This window comes from Callorhinus ursinus, unplaced genomic scaffold (genome assembly GCF_003265705.2).
Source record: "Callorhinus ursinus isolate GAN/ISIS: 27379988/994484 unplaced genomic scaffold, GSC_fseal_2.0 scaffold24, whole genome shotgun sequence".
Classification (NCBI taxonomy): Eukaryota; Metazoa; Chordata; class Mammalia; order Carnivora; family Otariidae; genus Callorhinus; species Callorhinus ursinus.
The window spans coordinates 4728016-4749031 of NW_027397086.1; the positions used below are offsets into that span (position 1 = coordinate 4728016).

At 50.7% G+C, this 21016-nt stretch overlaps 1 protein-coding gene across 5 annotated transcripts in view; it reads right to left on the reverse strand.

The window, feature by feature from the left end:
• Window positions 1-21016, reverse strand: part of RALGPS1 (Ral GEF with PH domain and SH3 binding motif 1) — a 267587-nt gene that overhangs the window by 49260 nt on the left and 197311 nt on the right. For 4 of the 5 annotated variants that reach the window (XM_073905734.1, XM_073905733.1, XM_073905732.1 and 1 more), the window contains exons 9-11: window positions 13600-13737; window positions 11205-11298; window positions 6627-6694 (exon numbers count right to left, since the gene is read on the reverse strand). In XM_073905734.1, the coding sequence (XP_073761835.1) occupies window positions 6627-6694; window positions 11205-11298; window positions 13600-13737 (300 nt within the window). Of the gene's footprint in view, window positions 1-6626; window positions 6695-11204; window positions 11299-12443; window positions 12537-13599; window positions 13738-21016 lie in introns of all 5 variants that reach the window. The other variant, XM_073905731.1, reaches the window with a different exon arrangement.

A 21016-nucleotide genomic window follows, 5' to 3' on the forward strand; every position in this document is an offset into this window, starting at 1 on the left:
CCAGAGTGGAGAGGCAGCCACTGGCTTCTCGGCTCTCAAGCGCCTCCCCTGAGCCCCTTAATTCATCCTGAGAATCTAAAAGTGCTAACGGGGGAGACTATGGAAAGGGGACTCCCCACCCTCACCCATGGGGTGCTCTCTTTTTCTGCTCACTACTCTCCAGTGGAGGGGGAGGTCTCCACAGACCACTTCGGGAGCTTGAAATATGTCCCCAGCAGTTGGGAGACCAGGGGACTCCCAGTGCCTTACTCAGGCATGGGAGCCCACATGGCCCCAGCCAGTGGACAGCGGTGGCCACACTAGGGCTAGCTGCATTTGCAGGCCTGTCAGGACAAGGCTGGGTGTGGCCTCCCACCAACCACACTGGGCCCCCTGTGAGGACAGCCGGCATGGAGTTAAGGGCTGGCAGGGACCCAAGCAGCAAGGAGCTGGCAGGGGGCACAGACTCTGTGAAGGGGCTGCAGTGGTCCCAGAATGGATTGGCACATGCCCGGGCCAAGGGACCTGGGGACCTCTGAAAAACCCATGAAAGTGCTCATGTGAAGAAGCATCAGTACACCAACTGTCACCTGGAGGGTTCCAAGACACCAGCACCCACTGTTAAGACTGTGTCCTTCACCCCAGCCCCCAAGGTTAGCAAGCCAACAGAGACAGAGGGAGTCCTGGTGGGGAGAAAGGCCAAGCACCCCGAACCCTGACCATGAGAGATCAGGCCCCAGCTAGGGGGAGTGAAGAAGATTTAATGTCAAATCAAGTTTGGAGTTGTGATTCTTACACAGAACCGGCCTTCTAAGAACTAAGCAGGGACAGTGTGTGACTCAAAAGTGTCTCTAGGAAAGGCCTGATGTGCCAAGGTTGTCATCCAAGGCAGTGATGACTGCATAGACGCTGTACTTTCTATTACTGTACTTGCACAGACACAAAGGGCAATGGGGGCAGAGTCCAGGGTGCTCTGGGACCCTCAAGTGCATCCCTCTTGTTCCACGCATGGGATACAGGTGACCAGTCCAGACCCCTGAGCTTAGCAACTGGCTCTGCTCCTTCTTCCATACGAGAGATGAGGGGGTGAGCGCCCCAGTACCTCCCCCCACAGAACAAGGCTATCGGCCCTCATCTCATAGGGTAGGTGTGAGGGTCCTGAGTGAACACACAGGAAGCGTTTACAACAGTGCCTGGCAGCGAGTACCAGCTCAATGCATGCCAGTTCCTGCCACCACCACCACCACCACTACCACCATCATCATCTCTGAGCCTCTGTTTCCCTACCACGAACCAGCTGGTGTGGTGGTTTCAACACATGTCCACAAATTCTCAACACTGCCCCCGTCAAGTGGTCAGGTCTGCGTCCCCTCTCCTTGGACCTGGGTGAGCCTGTGTGACTGCCTTGACCCACAGAGCGTGGCAAAAGCAAGGTCACGTGACTTCTGAGGGGGGGTCACACAGATGCCGTGACACAGCTTCCACCCTGCTCTTGGGACATTCGCTCTGGGGGAGCACTGGCAGGTAGGAGCTGACGACTCTGAGGCTGCCATATGGTAAGGAAGCCCAGGCCACACGTATTTATGTGTTCGGCCCCAGCTGTGGCCCCATCAACAGCGAGCACCATGTGCGTCCAGATGATTCCAGCCCCTAGCCACTGAGTCCCTCTCAGCCTTCAAGTCCTTCCGGCCGAGGCCCCAGACACTGTAAAGCAGAGACAAGTCATCCTGACTGTGTCCTGCCCTATTTCCTGACCCACAAAGCCCGTGCCTGTAACAAAATGGTGGTTCTGTGCCACTGGGTTCTGGGGTGGCTGGTTATCAGTGGTGGTACCTGGCGCAGCTGGTGAGTGGTGAGTCGGACTTGAGGGGAGGGCCCTCCGGCTCCCGGTCTCCTGCTCTCTCGGCTGTGTGGTGCTGTCCCTCCATCAGGACAGCATCGGAGCCTGCCCTGTGCAGGCCACGAGCCAGGGATGCTGAGTGGCAGGCATGTGCCAGGTGCTGTGCTGAGGGCTTTCCTGGCACAGCCTCAGTCCTGGGAAGTAAGCCTCCATGAAGTATTTATTCCTACGGCCGTGTCACCGACGAGAAAACCGATGCTCGGAGGGAGTAAGCCGATGGCCCAAGGTCCCACAGCTGAGAAGGGCTGGAGCCGCACTGCAAACTCAGGTCTGCCTGACTCCAAAGCAGGGCTTTTCCCCAGAAGGCAGTAGGACGAGGAAGACACAGAGGTATGTGGAGAGCAGGTCTAAAGGTACAAGTACAGAAACCTGAGGCCCGTGCTGAGATTTTCCATGGCCTTGCTTTGCTGCCAAGGACTCTTGAGAGAAAACCTGTCAGTTGGTTCAGCCACGAGGCGGCGGGGCTCACAGAATCTGGAAATGTCTTCATCGGTTCCAAGGCACATACAGACATTACTTGCCCCCTCTGGGGGTCAACGTTCTTTATGATTTTTGCTCTCCAGGAAAATATTAGTTCATTTATATAAACGAAACATTACATCCAGGGGGGATGGGGATTGAAAACGTGGCATTCCTGGCCCTCTCTCCTCCACAGCCCAGAAACTGAGAAGGTTTCTCCATTTCCGTTCTCACAGTCTATTTGTCGGTGCAGGGCTGCCGGCACGGCCACTCCCCAGGGTGGAGAGTGGGCAGCTCTCTGTGGGGCGCAGGGGCCATCACAGACATGAAGGGCACAGCCTCAGCCCGGGGCCACATTGACACTAAGCAAGCCCTCTGAGAGACCCAAGTCCCGGCTCCTCCCGGTGCTGGGTCAGCAGGTCTCCGCGCCTGAGGCAGGCGAGCTGGTGAGAGAAGCGGGCACAGCCACACGGAAGGGTCAGGGAGCCCACCAACTATCTTGGTCTTGCTCACACTGGCCTCCTCTGGCTCCTTCCAGTGCCATGCCTCCTTGCCCCCTCATGGCTTTTGCCGCCTGTCTCCCTGCTAAAGCCTGAGCTCCATGCGGGCAGGTCTTTGCCTCATTCCACTGGGAACCTGGCTCATTGCAAGGGCCTGTCATGGCAGGCCCTTGGCCTGGATATCCTGAGTGCACGAACCAATGAAGGCATCTTGGGTCCTCTCGCTGGCAGGTGTGGGCGGGTGCCTGACTGCTGGAAAGGGAACCCAGAGCTGTAGCTTCAACCCCCATCCCGAGGAGCTGAGGGAGGCTGCGTTCCTCCCATTCCTGGGACTGCAAGAGGCACATTCCTGTCCCTAGGCCTGACCGGGCTCCTGCCACGCAGCCTGGTCTGATTGCCAGATGGGGGAAGGCCTCCTGGGAACTGCCCCTCTGGTCCCGCCCTCCACAGGACCCGTCGGCTGTTCCAGGCTGCAGCAGTACCCGCCTCTGTCCTCGGAGAGGCTTCGAGGCTGCGGGTGGGAAGCCAGGACCACTGAGCACATCGGAAGCCTTCCAGACACTCCCGGGCCCTCTGGTGATCAATGAAAACCTTAACATCCTGCTCCCAGGGCGGGAGCCAGGGCTTTGGAAAACTGGTGGAAAACACTCCTGTGAGCCGGCTCGCACCACTGTGTGAAAGTGCTGCATCAGCACTTCCCCAGAAGGGAGTGTGGAGTCAGCAGTCGGCAGCCCTGGAGCTGCCTCCCAGAGCCCAGCGCCTGAAGGGTCTGGCCAGGAGCTCAGAGGCCGGGCTGGAGAGGCCAGGCTGGAGAGGCGAGGACAGGCGAGTGCAGCTATTTCCCCAGGGCCTCTGTGTGCCAGGCTCTGGGGATGCCAGGCAGGGTCCTTATGTTGGGGGGAAGGCAGACGTGGGACAAATATGCACAGATAACGCTTTAATCCCCACAGGGGGAAGTGCTGTGGAGAAGTACAGACCGGCTCAGCAAGAGCGTGGAACACTGGGTTGGCAAAGTTTCTGTAAAAAGCCAGATGGTGAATATTTTAGGCTTTGGAGGCCATAGGGTCTTTGTCCCAACCACTCAACTCTGCCACTGTCATGGAAAGCAAACAGACAATATGTCAACGGATGGGTGTGGTGTGCTCCAATACAAAAACAGGGGCGGGCTGGATGTGGGCCACAGTTTGCCAACCCTGGCGTAACAGGGGCCTGACCAGGAGGATGGGGGTCCGGTGGGAGGAAAGCACCCCTGAGGCAGTGACATTTCATGAAAAGCCGAAGGCTGATTCAGTGACAGAGGCACAATCATAACACTGACAACAATCACATCATCCTAGTAAAGTTACACTTGATGACAGTGTTCTGTGTATCAGGCACTAGACGGTTTCACACCCGTGGTCTCAATAAATTCCCACAACAACCATGGGAGGGAGGCATTATGGTCTTTATAGATGGAGAAACTGAGGCTTGGCAGGTATGCCACTGTTCTGTTTGCTCCCTCAGAAGCTAAGTCCTCCTCAGCTCAGCGATCACTGGAGTTAGTGACACCTTTTCCTTCCCAGGTCCCTCAGCCTACAGGTGCCGGTGCCTCACTATTCTTTACATAATTCCCATTTCAGCTTCATTCAAGTCTCTTCGTATGAGCTGGGGTGTGGTGGGGGAGTAATTCTCTTTCCTGCCGGGATTCTGACTGATGTGGCAGTTGGTTAATTTGCTGGGTTCTGACCTCACATGGCTAATAAACGACAGAGCCAATGGAGGGGACAGTGGCTAAAACAGGAAAGTCTGGTGGACCCTGAGGAGGCTGGGCCAGGGGCCGGGTCCTGGCTCCCAGGCCCTGGTTTCCATCATAGGCAGGGGTCAAAAGTCGGTACAGCTCCTCCTTTCCTGCCTGGGGCTCAGTGAGAGGGCCCGTTCTTGAGGCCCCCAATTAGCAGTGTTAGTTTTCTGAGCCTGGCTCCTGGTCTGCAACCTCCGGCCTAGCAGGAGGAGCTGGTGGTGCTCAGTGCAGAACTGGGCTGGAGGCACAGATGGGGCCCTGGTCTCTTCTTCAGGGAGGAGGTAGTGAGGCAGGTGCTGGTCAACTGAAGGGACCATTTGGGTCAGACAGATGCCTGGGGGAAGGGGAGGCCTCTGCTGCCATGGCTGAGGCTTGGGAGGCGAGGCTGCCTGGGCTGCAGGTGGGTGTGCAGGGCAATGGGGAGGAGGAGGCTCTCTGAGGCTCAGGGATGAGGCTCCAGCAATAAGACCCTTCTTGTGCTCCAGGCTAGTGTGCACCAAAGGCCCCCCCTGGAGCCTCAGCCTGGTCCTTCCTTCCTTTCATCCCTTCATCCATGAACCCGGGGAGGCTCGAGCATCCGTAGAGCACAAGCATTATGCCAGGTGCTGGAGACTTATCCAGTGACCCATCCGGTGACCCATTAAGTGAGGCCCAGTGAACAAAGAGAATAATTACAAATGGGGGTGTCATAAAGAAACAAAGAGCTGAAATAAAGTCTCTCTGAGTTTAGAACGATGAGCAAGAGCCAACCATGGAAACATGAGGGAAAGGCATTCAAGGCATGTGCAAGAGGCCTGACGGGAGAAATTTCCAGAGGCCTCACTTCTCTCAGGCAGAGAGGAGGCTCGAGTTTGGCCTGTGGATGGAGAGAGGTGCTAGAGAGAGGCAGAGGTCTTAGCCTCCCCTCAAGGCAAGGCTAAGACCCTCCCTCTGCCATCTCTCTTCCTATGCCACGCCTTGCCCCCCCACCCCCCATGGCTTTGCTGCCTGTCTCCCTGCTGAAGCCTAAGCCCCATGTGGGCAGGTCTTTGCCTTGTTCCCCGGGTACCTGGCTCACTGTAAGGGCCGGGCTCACAGCAGGCCCTCCCATCACTCCCTGCTCAATGGCTCCTGCATGCATGGAGCGGGAAGTGGGGACGGGTCAGACACAGCAGGGGCAGAAGTAATGGAAGCCTGCAGCAGGAAGGGGCCCTAGGAGATGAATCCTCTGGCACTGTCCGAAGGGTAGAAAGAAAGTGTGACTATGGGGGCTTCTTGGCACGCAGGGAAGGCCAGAGACTTGGCTTATCCTGTTAAGGCACGCTAACCAGATAAGGTAGCAAAGGGCTCTTACTCAGACTAATCTGAGGGAGACTCAAGGGCAGAAAGCTTTTGATTTAAGCCCACTCTGCTCCAGAATTTTGGCATTACCTCCTGAAGAAAGTCTTAAATGGTTAGTGTTTGCTACCATTCCTTCTATGGCCCTCAACAATTGCTTTAGAATCCTGCTGCTATTACCTACATCCCTCTGATGGGAACCCTGTCCCCAACCCCCTTAATCACTAGGGACACTGTGTGTATGTCCCAAATACGTGAATAAAGCTGATGTTCCAGGAGGGTGAGCCATCTGTGTGTGGAGGCACCAACTCCCCAGGCATCCTGTGCACCAGCCCCCCTCCAGGGCACATCAACCCGAGCCTGGGCAGCAGGCCCAATGTTAAGGGCCCAGGCAACTTGGAGAAGAACCTAAGGTTTTCTCTACCTGTGCATGTTCCCAACCTGGGGTTCTGATCTGCCCTCTCTTGGGGCTGTTGGGTCCCAGGCTTTTTCAGGGAGCCCCAGCCCAGAGGTGACCCACAGGGGCCCCATGGATTAGGAGCCTGGAAGGTTGGTATACAAGGGCTGCTAGGACCGTGGAGTCTGCCAACCTGCAACTCAACTGGGCCCTTGATGTCACAGTCAGGGCCAGCCCCGGCAGCCATGCCTGGGCCATTAGTGGGTATGTCCCCACTCGAGGTGGTTACAGTACCTGCGAGATCTTCCTTGGAAGAGACCAGTCTCGGAGAGCTGCTTCCCGGTTCAATTCTGAGTGACAGTCTGCAAACAAAGATTTTCATGAGATCAGGGGGGCTCTGGTATATCAGAGGGGGACTGAACACACGTGGGTTTGGACTCAGGAGACAGGACTGCTGCTAAGGGCTAGAGTCTCAGAGCCCAAGAGCCCTTTGGGGTCTGCTCCACATCTCAAGACAAGCCTGGGGAGTAGGTACATTTATTGTCTCCTTCTATCAGATGAGGAAACAGCAGGAGCAAGGTTAAGTAGCTTCCCCAAATTCATGGGCTAGCAAGTGGCAGGGCAGGCAATCCAACCCAGGACTGTCTGACCTGAAATCAGGGTTTTTAATCACTACACTACACCCCCTTCTCAGAGGCCCCAGAAAGGCACAAGGCAATGGACGTGTTATGAGGACTGGCACCTCAATTCTTATTATATTATATTATTAATTAATTAATATATTATATTAATATATTATTAATATAATTTATTATTATTATCTTTTAAGTACTGATTAATAATCTCTGGGTGAAAATGGTGGAGTGAAGCCAGATGCCAGACTCCCCCTCTCCCAACAAAACCAACAAGTAATTAGAAAGGCTTAGGAGTAGAATTTACCAGCTGCAACTCAAAAAGAAAAGGGGCATGAACTGAAGCCATGAACTTCAGAAACTTGCAGCCAAGGAAAGAAAAGGAGAATTGTGGAGTTTGACCAAGAGGTGTGACATAGGAGGGCTCCAGTATCCTGCCCTCTGAGGCTTCTCGGTAGGTCTGAGCAAGAGTCCCTACCTTTCTCCCTCTTCAGATGTTGGCAAGAAATGGATGAAATGGGTGGACAGCATGGTGGATACTCTGGCAGAAATGAAGGTTCCCTTGAGGGGGTGATTTGAAACCTGAGGGTGCCCCTTTCTGGAATGGGATGCAGCCCCCAATGAGGTGGAAGAAACCCTGATACAGGCCTTTTAATAGAGCCCCCACATCTAAAACACACTGTGTGCTCCCTGCCTCGGTGGGAGTCTGAGCCCTGCATCCCCCCCAGGCTACAGAAGGTAAAGACAAAGCACCCTGACCTCACAGCATGGCAGGAGGAAAAGCCAGCCCACCTCACATACATGGGAGCAGGGCCAGATGTCACCTCCCTCCATCCAAGCCATGGAATATCCAGATGGAGCTTCTCAAATGGGAGGAAGACAAAAAGAAATGGTATGGCAACCTAGCAAACATCCTCTCACACAAAAAAAGGAAAGAAAAAGGAATAGAGCAGTGTCCACATTGCTCAGCCCAGGAGGCAGCCCCCAGAGATACAGGGAAATCCCCCCAAGTGCTTTGAGCAGGAGAACAGCTTATTTGGAACATGGGTTGAATAAAGCAAGACCTGAAAAATGAGATGATGACACAAAGGAGCAACATGGAAAGGGAGATTGGGGTCCTAGGGGGCCAATCAAGGATCAGATGAATATCTAAGTAGAGACAGATTGTCTGAGCATCTGTGAGGAAAAGACAGAGATTATAGCTTCTAGGAAGAAGCTAGGGGACATGGAAGGCAGACAGCACCCAACATATGGATGCCTGGAATCCCTGAAAGAGGAAAGCCAAGAAATGGCACAGAAGACGTCAAAGATAACCCAAAGAATCCCTCTGAAATGAAGAAAGGGCATGCCATGTTCCAGGGAAATTTGGTACAGAACACTCCACTCTGAACCATTCCTCTTGTTGTGCCTTTGAACTCCAAGGAATCCTTTACCCACCAGGCAGATAAAGCAAGTCACTTACAAGAGGAAAGGATCAGACTGCTCAGACTTCTCTACAGCAGCATCCGGTGTCAGAAGGCAACGGGAGCAGGGTCTGCAAGTGCTGGGGGAGAGGCGCAGAGGCGCGCAGGGCTGTGAGGCGAGGCCGTCACATGTGGACGTTTTCACGAGGGAAATCAGAGTGTGCAGGACTTTCGAAAGTCTGCCTCATGGGGAAATCCAGCTAAATAAGGGAGTTGTTAAAATAAAGACTTCAAGAATGGAAAAGCTGTGGAAGAACACAGGTGGTAAGAATTAAATCTGTTTAAAAACACTAAGCAGTAGGAATGATGGTTCCTGAACATAATGTGTATGCTATAAACTTGGACTGTGTAGTAATAATAACACGACTAACAAAAAATTGGAAGATGGTGAAGGGGAGGTGAAGGCGGGGGAGAGGGCTGACGTTCTCATCTTTTGTAACCAGTCAGCTGACCCTGTGCACAGTGGAGACCTGGTTAAAACAGGACTCACTGGCTCAAACCTCTTCATGTTTTTCCTGACCTCTCTTAGTAATCTTACAAGGCTCTTTTAGGAAATTATATCTCTTGTGCTGAAGAAATATTTATTTGAAGAGCAGCTAATTCCTTACATTTTATTTCAGTTCCTTTTTCTGGTTAAATTAAAATACTTTCAATTAAAAATAGCAAGTGTAGCATGATCCAATTTTAATAAGTTCTATCATTCCATCCAACCATCTGTCCATCTTTCTCTGCATCTCTATGTACTCCCTATGCATTAAAAATGTCCAGAATTATGTTCACTTAATGTTAAAGGTCATGCTTTCTAAGTGGTAAGAATTGGGGTAATTTTTCTTAAATAAGATAAAATGGACAAAGAGTCGAGAAAAATAAGCACTGTTTGGGACCCGTGGCACAGTATCTCCCAAGCAGATGGGGGAGGGTTTTCAGAAATGCTCCATCATCAGGTAATAACAAAGCCACTGCATCCTTTTGGGTGGGGAGCAAGTTTTGGGACATGAGTTGGGCCATCGGACATGGGTTCCTCAAGCAGAATCACAAGCCCTGCATGTCCTGTGTCACTCAGAGCTGGGGCCTCCCTGGAGAGGGAACCCATCCATGGTCTGGGCCCTGGGTGGGGGAGAGTGCAGGCATCTTCCCTTGGTTTGCCCACTTGGACCACAACAAAGGGCCTTTGTAAAATCCAGGCTGACTGGTTAGCAGTAAGCGCAGGGGGTGTTCAGTGTCCTTCAGAATGGAAGGAGTAATTACTCACGACCTGCAGCTTGTCCAAGGATTATCTCATGGTCAGAAGTATTTATAGACCATTCTTCTCCTTAAAGGATATTAGTGTTAATGAAAAACTGCTGTCTCTTTAATTGTACTACAGACACATGAATGGAAAATATTATCCCAGAACCTAAGTGGGAATAATTTCACACTCTGGGGTACTCTTTTCAGGAACAGCAAATGCTTTGTAAGCAAAATGAGCTTAATTTGTGGCAAACATAATTTTAATGGTAATCTCTGGCCTTCATCTGTTGTTGTTCCTATTATGTAACAGATCACAATTTCATATTATCCTCTGCTCTAAAAAATATTATACAATAACAACTAAAGACATTATGTCTATGTTCCCAAAGATGGCTAATTATTAGAACCACCCAGGGAGCTTTGAAAAAATACAAATTTCCAGGCTCCACCACAAACATATGGATGGTTAGAAAGCTTCCCAGGTGATTTTGATTCACAGCGAAGGTGGAGAACCACTACTGTAGACATGGCCAGATGTGGAGCTGTTTCAACAGCCGTCCCCAGGGTCCTAGTGAGCATATCAGGAGTGACCAGAGGGGTCTCTAGTGGCCACAGTTCCCTACAATTTTCAGTGATTTTGATGAACACCAAGTAATCGAACTGGTCAAATTTCCGATACAAAGCTGGAAGAGAGAAAAATTATATATATTGGATAATGGGATTCCAAGGAACATGACACCCGGAAGCAGCCAATAAGATGAGATTTGAAAGAATATATATAAAGTTGGCATTTAGGGGGAAATGATCAGTTACCAGATGGATGAGATCTGCCTTGATATATCAGGTAATACGAAAAGTACTGAGACTCTTGGTTGGCCTCAAGCTCAAAATGAGCCAAGAGGATAGCCAATCAATGTGGCAGACAGAGTTGATCTGAAAAATCCTCCTTCTCCCTCTAAATACGTAGAAATGCTGGATAAATCCCCAGGTGCCGCAAATGAAGAACCAACTGAAAGGCAGAGCACGGTGAGGGGAAGATGAAGACAAAGGGCCCACGGGGTCTTTGTGGGACCCGAGTCTGCTCCAAAGGGCTGCGTGGGATGGAGATAGGGCCTCAGCCACTGCCAGATGGTGAGAGTCCTGCAGAAAGCTGGGGCCGCAGGGAGCTGCCTCGTCCACGAAACGGGCTCTCGAAGAACTGTCAGCCTAGAGGCATGGCTGGAGCGCGGCCCTTCCACCCAGCGCTGTGAGCAGGGGTGGGTGGGGGGAGTCACTTGTGAGGACCCAGAGCACAAAGCCTGCACCACGCACAGCTGTGGAGTCCAAGTTCATGCTACCCATGCAATGTGGGAAAGCCAGGACGAGAAACTGACAGAACAATGTCCTCAGATCTACAGGGCCTGGGCGGCTGGGGCCAGAGGTCGCATCACGCGCTTGTGCTCGTGTGTGCTGGTTTACGGGTGCTGCTGCGGTGACCTTTTGCAAGCCCTGCAGGTGGCAGCTCACTGGTCCCAAAGGGGACAGGGGGTGAGAGAGCAGCCACTCACTTGTAGTTGTCATCTTCCACAAACTTCTGGAGCTCTTCGATGTAGCGTACAGACTTCAGGTACTTCTGCACGTGGGGCAGGGTTGTGAGGTGATCTGCAACACACGGACAGAACCCACAGGCTTCAGTCTCTCCCCAACCCTGAATGAGAAGTGTGGGAATCACTGGTTCAATCTGCCCTCAAGGAGTGCCCACCTCTCAGATGGATGGGCCACAGACCACAGACCCTGAAGTCACCACAGCTCCTTGGTTGGGGAGAGAAAGGCCCCCAGAACGGACCAGAGCTGGGTGTCTGTGCCCTTAAACAGGTTTCCACTGGGGAAACTGGGCAAACCTCCCATCCCCTGCATGACAAGAATGAGAGATGAATGAACAAACCCCATCCAGCCCGGTGCAGAGGCCCAACCCAGGTCCTGGCACAGCTTGGGCTGGAGCTGCTCCATCCTGGGAAGAGTGGGAGGGGCCTAGACGCCTGGGCACCTGTTCTGCACCAGGCTATGTACCAGGTGGTTTCCAGAAGGCATCTACTTAACTGTCACACCTCCTTCATTTGGGGGAAATAATATGGCCACTGCACAGAGAAAGAAACTATGGCAGTTGGCAAAGATCACATCATTGAGACGTGGCAGAGCCAGGTTTCAACCCTGTCACTGGACGCCTCGGCCACACTGTACCCCACCTCTGTCCCACATACCCTCCACACACCTTCATGGTCCCTGCACTCCAAGGGGGTCAGAAATCCTCTAGGGTCCTCTCTGCCATTGCTCACGGGGTGGGACAGAGCAAGCTGAAGGAAGAGGCGGAGGCAGTAAAGGGGGGTGTGAAGAGCAGAAAGGGGGTGGGGAGGGCCCCTCACACTTGGGGACGTGCACCCAGGTGCTGTGAGGAGCTCCTGGTGGCCCTGCCCCTTAACTGCAAGATTTGGAACAGGTCACTCTGTTTCTCTAGAGCCTCAGTGTTCTCGTCCTGGGGATAATGACACCTGCTTCACGAAGCTGATGACATCTGAATGAGGGTGACATTCGTACGAGGATTTACTGAGCTCTAATGAAATGTTGGATGTGCTAAGGCCTCTGCACGCGTTATGTCCCCATTTCTACCGATGAGAAAACCTCACACTTAGAGACGAGGAAGTGACTTTTCAGGAGGCAGAGCTCAGATGTGAGCCCGAGTCTGTCTGACCCCAAAGCCGTGTGTGTAATCACCCTACAGGACAGTGGGACAGTGAGTGCTGACTTACTTGTGAACGGAAAGGGCCTGGGCAGGGGAGGACCGTACGGAGAGTCTGGACCCCTCGCATCTCCTCCAGTCAGGACAGCTGATCTGGAAGCACCTGTGCAGGGGTTTGGGGCAGGGGGTGGGTGGCTTCTGCTTCAGCAAGCCCGCCCCACAGAACCGCACCCTGGCTTCCCTGTGGCCCTCCCAAACGGAAGTTGTTAGTTTTCTCATGCCCTTGTACTGCACGTGGGGTTGGTTTCCTTCCTGTCCCCCTTTGCTGCTTCCAGACTTTTATTCCTCCACCCACTTGTGAGAACCCTGCTCCGCAGAGGCACATTTCTGCAGCTCTACCACCTACTCCCCTCTTCATTGCTGACTCCTCCCAGCTGGCGCCCCGGTCATTCTTGCCCCTTCCTGGGGAACTTGGACACCTCGCTCACAGCTGCATTCCACACCCCAGAGTCCACTGTCATCCTGGGTAAAATCAACATCTGCATGGATGGCCCATCCAGCGTTCTGACTTCTCTGTTCCTTAACCTCATCTCTGACAACTGGTCATACTTTGGATCCGGTCATGTATAGCAGAGCCTGGCCAGTTTTTACCAAGTCAGCTCCCTTTTTCTGCTAGGCCCACAACTAGATTACATTTCCTAGCCTCCCCAGCAGAAGTGATGAGCACCATGTACAAATCTGGTCTGTAAAACCTACTCTTGTATGATTCTCTCTTCCTCCTGCATCTGCCAGATGGATGCAGACTCCACTAGTGGACCCTGAGGCCATAGGACATGGTGGAGCCACGACATGAAGGAACCCAGGTCCCTGAATCCTCTTGGAGGAGAGCTGCCAAGGGGCTGCCCACAAAGCTCTTCATGGATGAATGACCTGGGAGCCAGAAAGACCTGGGCCCCATGGTTCCCCAGATGTGTGATCTTATTAGACAAGCAACTGAACTATTTGCAGCCTCAGTCTCCTTGTCTGTAACACAGAGATGAGAACAACTAGTTTTCCTAGTCTTTGAGGATCAAGCCTGTGGGTAAAGGGTCCAGGACATGTTGGATGTTCAAGATATTAGAATGAAGAGCTTTGTAGAGTTTTCTACAGCTTTCTCACTGATAAGGTGCTGAATCCAAATTTCAGTGATGTAAGATTTTACAATTCCAGCAACCAGGGGTACTAACCGTAGCTGCAGGAAACTTGTAAATCAGCGATTATTCGGAGAATATTGTTCATCTGATTGGATCTTTGTTCGTTTTCCATGATGCTGCCCGAGGCAGGATATGCAGAATCAATGTAGATTAAATCCAGAAGATAGATCCCTAAAATTAAAGAAGGTATTTAGTAATGGTGGGCACTCATCATGAATCAGAACAAAATAGCACAAAACAGCACTGCTGTGCTAGAAGGTATAAAGGGTGATTTATGGAAAACCAAGATACTATTCTGACTTCCAATCCTGACTACTAATTTCTCACACAGACTGCTCCACTGCAGTCAAGCTTCTGAGTGACAACCAAAATGAATGCTGGGAAGATTTTAGCTGGGAAGATTTAGCTGGGAAGATGCTAAAATCTTGTGAGAAGTTCATATACTCTCCAGCCACAAGGGTTTTTACCTCTAACCCAACTGGAAAATAACAGGACATGAACGGGACAGATACTTGTATTTTTCACCGATAGCGTTGGATAGATCTAAGGTGTCCTATCCAGGGCAATGCCCATTTGGACTGAATTCGGTTTTTTATTTATTCACTTAGCTATGTGTCTGCCTCTTTTTCTATCTACACACACACACACACACACAAACACACATGCACACACACACACACCCCAAAATCACAAATTAACTAAAAGAAGAAATAAAAAAAAGCAACAGTCCTTGGTACAAAGAACTAAGGCTAGATAGAGAATTTTCTTGAGGGCGCTTAATAAGAAAGTAATGTGTGATATGAAAACATGGTTATGATAGGCCAGTGGTGAGCCTTGGCACAGCCTCCTGGCATCACCCCGGCTGGGATTCAGCCAGTGATAGGAGAGGAGGGCTGGCTGTACAACATGATCCACACCTCAGGCTCTCTGGAGGTGTGCGTGGACAACGGACGGGATGTCATCCCAGCAGCCCTCTGTAAGCACTGCCACTACATCTATGATACTGGTGGGCTGAACAGGAGTAGCAATATAAAGCAGAATTCAAGGCAGAAAACACTGGACAAGGCAAAGAGAAGGAACCGATATTAATGAAAAGCACAGTTGATTGAGAAGATCTAATGACTACAAATTTCTATGCACAAAGGAACACTGCATCAAAATATACAAAGCAAAAAATTGCCGGAAATGAAGTGAGTTCAACAAAGCCACAATCGTAGAAGGAGCCTTTGGCGTGTCTCTTCCAGAATGTGTGTGTGTGTGTGTGTGTGTGTGCACTTGTGCATGCTCACATGCATGCAGCTGTGGGCACATGTGTATAACTACAAAAATATACACACATGTGCAGGTATATATATGTATCTGTGCATATATGGATATTGAGTAATGAAATTAACAAGCTTGGTGTTATATAAATGAAAATAACCATTCTTTTCAAATACCCATGGAATACTTACAAAAATTGGTTCTATATTAGACTATAAAGAAATGCTCAGTAAGTTCCAAAAAGTAAATGCTGTATTACCCACATGCTTTGACCTTACTACAATACATCTAGGATTTAACAATAAATATAGAAAGAATTCTAACTGATTAGAAAACACACACACACACACACACACACACACACACACTCATATGCAACTCTCAGGTCAAAGAAAAAGCAAAAAACATAAAACAAACTATTTGAAGATAATGTCAGTAAGAACACTATATATCAAACTGTATGAATTTGACCAAAGTGGTACTCAGAGGAAAATTTATAGCCTTAAAAGTTTACTATTAAACTACTAAGAATTATGACAAATATAGATAACCCCGTATTTGATATAAAAGTGGGGTTTTTTGCATGGATGGACAAGCACTGCACTGACTCATACATGCATTATCTTATTAATCCTTACAACAACCCATTTTATAGAGGAGGAAAAGGAAATGCAGAGGGGATGCATAACTTGCTCCACGCCACACAGCTGGTAAATGATGGAGGTAGGAGTCGAACCCAAGCCTGCCTCCCCAGAGCACAAGCTTCCTGCCATCACGGTGGACCGCTGGTGCTGGATACCATGAGTCATTCGTCTGCTTTAAAAATAGCTACACATTGTTACGGGAAACCATTAAATCATAGAAACATATGCTAGCACTTCTAATTGGAGCCATTTCTACTTCCTTTCTTTCTAGTGGCACCATGTTTCCAAAATTTTAATAATTAGAAATAATTTCCCTTGTATGGAAGCTCCAAGTTTTGTAGGTTGAAATCCACAGATGGATTCTCTCTTTGGATCTTGTTTTGCCTCTCCCTTCTTAAAAATGTAATTCAGTTACCTCCCCAAGGATTCAGCGGAGGCAATCCTGAAAATCCCATTACCGCTTCAACCACAACAAAAAGTATCCTCTGGTGCCGAGCATGAGGTGGCAGGATAGGGGACGCGTGGCACCTCTGTTCTAGCTGCAAAATCTGTGCAGACCTGAACCAGGCTGCCTGAGTGGCAGAGCGAAGGCTCCGCCAGAAGCAAACTCTGGGGAGCAGGATAAGGGAAGGGGTGGGTGGAGAACGGCGGCTTCCGGAAGACCCACGACAAGCTGGGAACTTCCCTCTTTACCCATGAGACCCTGCCATCAACCCCTGAGGGTGGAGGAGATAACGAAAGCTCAGAGAAATTAAGAAACCTGTCTAGGCCTCACAGTGGCTGTGTGGGAGTGGAGCCCAGGTCTGTCTGGCTCCAGCGCTTGTGTTCCGACCCACTCACTGGCCTCAGAAACACATGGGGAATCGGCTTTTCTCAAATAACACCCTCATCCTGGAAGGCTTGCTCTGTGCTGCCCTTTGAGGACTGAAGCTGGCCCCTCTGCTTCTTCTCAGGTCCCTGTTATGCAAAGGGAGGCCAGGAGATGCTCTCCTTCTAAGGGGTGGCACACCATTTCTAGCCCCCAGTGCCCGCTTGCACCCTGGGGGGCACAGGGAGCTCACTACTCCATCAGGGCTAATTTCCCCCTCCACAAAATATGCAGACTCCAACATCTGTCTACCCCCCAGGGCCTGAGAGTACAGGCCAACACTGTGACACGCTGAGGATTCAGCGGGGGGGGCTCCCCAAAAAGGCCTGTCCCCAGCAACCTGGGCAGACCTTGAGCCTTGGTAACGCCTGCACAGAAACTCCATCTAAATATCCTTTCAGTCCCACAACAGACACTGTCCCAAAGGCAGCAAATCTTTTACAGTTCATTCTGTGCAAATTCAGGGGAAATCATTTCAGCACTGTTACTGGCCCATAACTGGAAATATTTAAAAGCCTAAACCGTAATGAAATCATAAGCAGAGTCACCCCCCACTTGCCCTGTGCCTGCACTGTGCTCGGGCACCACATACAGGCTCACAAATGCAATACGAGACTCATTTGTATCATTTGTGTATTTAACGTCTGATTCCCTCATCAGGCTTAAAACTCATCAGAGCAGGAAGTGGGTCTTGCTCCAGAGCTCAGTCCCCAGCAGCTGCAAGAGAGCACGCAGGAGCTCCTTGGTAAACACTAGTTGAATGAAAGACTGCATGAATGAAGGCATTTTATGTAAGCCACACAATAACCTTGCAAAGTGCATTACTACCCCCGTTTTGTAGGCGAAGATAGAGACACCGAGAGTCAAGTGCTGATAATAGTAAAATACAGAAATAATATTTTCATAAATGTTTTTAAAATCCAGTATTTATTTCCTTTTTTAATTACTTTATTTGAGTGTAGTGGACACACAATGTTGCATTAGTTTCAGGTGTACAACACAGTGACTCACGAGTTTATACATTATGCTGTGCTCACAGGTGTAGCCACCATCTGTCACAATGCTGTCACAGTATCACTAACTATATTCCTCCTGCTGTGCCTTTTACTCCCGTGACTTATTCATTCCACAACTGGAAGCCGGTATCTCCCGCCCACTTCACCCTAAAATTTAATATTTAATCAAATTAATTTAATATTTAAGTAATAACAAAACGGAGCACTTACTACATGCCAGGTCCTAAGCTAAGAGCTTTGCCCAGATTACAGGATCATAACAATAACACAGCTGCCAGAGAGGTTTTATCTTGCTTTTTACAGAAGCAGAAACTGAAGCTGGGAGAGTTGCTTCGCCTGTGTGAGGCCACACAGCTGGGAAGTGGCCGAGGCAGGACTGAACACGGGTCTGTCCCACTGTATCATCAGGCCTCCGTTTACCCCAGTCAGGTCTTCTGGTGCCTGGCAGCCAGTGAGGCAAGGTGGGGGCACAGCTGGACCTGGAGGTACCCAGGCTGTGGCTCTCCCTGCCTACTTTCCCCTGTAGGGTCAACACTCTCCAGGAGGCCTCACAACTACACTGCGGCTACCTCTCCACGTCTCCCATCTCCTCACCTCGGCCTCCCTGGCACTCACCGTGGCATATCTTTCCCAGGTCCCGCCGTCACTGGGCCCACCCAGGCCTGAAGACCCTGCTAGCTCCGCCACGGGACGGGCAGCAGTGGTGTGTGTGTGGGGGGGGAGGCATGGAGCCAGGAGACTTGGAACCCTGGCCTTGCCACTTCCCAGCTGGGTGGCCTCAGTTTCTTGACTGTGGTTGGGGGTAATGAAGGTGGTCATGAGGAGTCTCCTGGCCCCGGGCCTGGACCGCTGAGGTGCCTGACAAGCTGAGCTGACCCTGAGCCTGCCTCCACAGCCAGGCTCCACTTGGAAGAACATCGGGATGCCCATGGGAGGGATGCACCCATCTGGGTTTGCCATAAGCATGGATGGCGCCCAGATGCCGACCACGTGGCGGCCACCCACCTCAGACAGGCCAGTGCTGGGAGATTCCATCTGGATTGGGACGGCGCAGCTGGGATGTCTCAGCTCCCGTCCTATTTATACAGAGTTACTGCAGCAGACGAGCCTGTGTTAATGGCCTTGTTAAGATGGACAGTAACTGGACCAGCCACTGGCCCTGGCTGCCACAGGGCTGAGCAACGCCAGAGCCCAGGGCTAGACTGGGAGGTGCAGATGCCTTGCAAGAAACAACTGTGCTAGTAACAGCCATGGTCTGCGACAGGAAAGGCCGGCCTCGCCTGTGCCACCGCACCCACAGGTGACCGGCACTGAAGGTACGCTTACTCTCCACTTTACAGAGAGGAAAAGTGGCTTGCAAGTGGGGGCAGCAGGATTTGAATTCAGGCCCATCTAACTCCAAAAACTGGGGACAGAGAGCCATGCTGAGGGCTGGGGCCTGGGAGTCATTGGCCAGCACGGGGATGAGGGTCCCAGCCGCCCATGCTGCAGCCTGCCCCCAGTCCCAGAGGATGCTTCTGGCAGCTTACATCTGCCCCCGTGGCTTGCCCACCTGCAGACTGGACCTCCTTTGAGATGGACAGCTACCCAGAACGTACTTCTGCTCTGCCCCCTCCTTCCACACGCCACACAGGGCTCGGTGACACCCTGTGGCTGCGATCTAAGTGCCAAGCAGACTGCCACGGTGGGGCACACAGCCCCGGGGCCGGGCGTGGGCAGCCCTCAGCTGGCTCTGCGCTGGATGCCCTCAAGGGCATGTGGCCAAACCTTCCTGCCGGTGAATGAGGGGGGGCCCCCCCACCAGGGGTGTCTACAAGGCGCGCTGGCCCTGAGGAGAGAGCGCCAGGCTGACAAAGGAGGTGCTCTCCTGAACAGACACCTTCTCTTAAGCTGAGGGACACCCATGGTCCGTGGCGCGGAGCCTGCCTGAAGCTGGGCGCCCTCCACGTCCCGGAGCCAGAGCTGCGGCTGGCACCCGGGCTCCGCCACAGCCCAGAAACTCACTGCTCTCGTTTCTCCCATCGCCACCCGCCTCACTTCCGTCCCGAGGATGGTTTTGGTTTTTCTCACACAGCTATCTATTTAATAAGGAAAATTCTGCTGTGTTGAGGGGAAAAAAACCCTCCACAGCATAAAAATATGCCACAGTTCCATCTGACGCTTTCCTTTTTCTCTCTCCCTTGCCTTTAAAACTTGAGATGAAAGACTTTTTTTCCATGTTCTCCTGCTCTGCCTTGAAAAGATCACTTTCAAACTTCAGAAATGAGGAGTGCTGGCACCCAGAACTACACTTGTGTGGTTTGATCACGTAAACTGTCTTGATAAATTCCAAATGAAATAACAAAGCAGCAGCTCGTTAGGGTGTTTTGTTTTGTTTTTTAAAGAGAGCACAAAGCAATTCCACCTCCTGCAGGAGGAGATGTCAGCAGGCAGCTCAGGTCCCTGTCAGATGCGGAAGACTGTGACTTTTACTTGGTGCCACTAATTACTATCAATCATGCAAAACACAGACTTCAGGACAAATCCTCCCTTAAAGAATAGTCCTTATATGAAATGTGTTGGAAGCTCACTGATGTTGAGACAATTGTTTCCCAGGTCTGCAGAAAGGGGGCAGACCCAGGCAGTCACATGTTAGGTGGTCAGAGACCATGTTTCTTAGATGAGCACATGGACTCATTTATTTCTTGGTGTTGAGGCTAATGAATCACAAAGGCACGTGGGCAAAGTCCCGCAGCCTGCACAGAATCCTGGGGTCCAGGGGAGCCAAATCTCCTCCTGGCTCCCCGAGGTGAAATGAGGACACAGTCACAGATCCTTTCATGCCGTGGGGATTACCTGGTAATCCACAGATGCAGTGGGGTAACCTACTGTTTGCTAATGTTCTCTAGGGAGCTATGGGATCACAGAGCAAATGCCAGTATTCTGATCAGCAGTAAGAAAGGGTGTGAGGAGGAGGTATTAATCTGGTTAATATTATCTGGCTTGTTTTGTGCTAGACACAGAGCTAAGTAAATTACACGTACTATCTCATTGAATCCCTCAACAATTCCATTGGCAGTGGAGAAGAAACTAGCATCTGTGTCTGCCTAATATCTACCCCAATTCTTTTGGAAACAGCCCTGACTTTTCCTTTGGGGGAAACTGTATCGCCCATACTCATAATCCATGTGGTTCTGGTAAACCTGGAGCAATTCCATTCTTTCCCCTGCCCAGGGGGTAAAAACAAATTTTTAAAAATGAACCATTTGGGTAAGAAAAAAACACTCCAAATAATTCAGAGATGAAAGAAGAAATTAAAGTTAAAATGACAAACTATCTGTGTACAGGATACAGTCAAAGCTACAAAATGCTATTCAGAGAAAAATCCATAGCTACAAATGCTTATATCAATAATTAAGAAAGTTAAAAAAAGAAACGAACCTAGTATTTATTACAGAGAACTAGGAAAAGAACAAAACAAAGCAAAAGGAAGTGGGAGAAAACAATTAAAAATACAAAAGCAGAAATGATTTAAAAAAGTAAGGCCTGTAGAGTGATAAATAAAGCTCAAAGTTGGTTCTCTGAAAAAGTCAAAGTTCACAAATCCTTTGGTATGTATGATGAAGGAAAAACGAGAGAGAGAGAGAGAGAGAGAGAAAGAAAGAGAGAGAGAGAGAGAA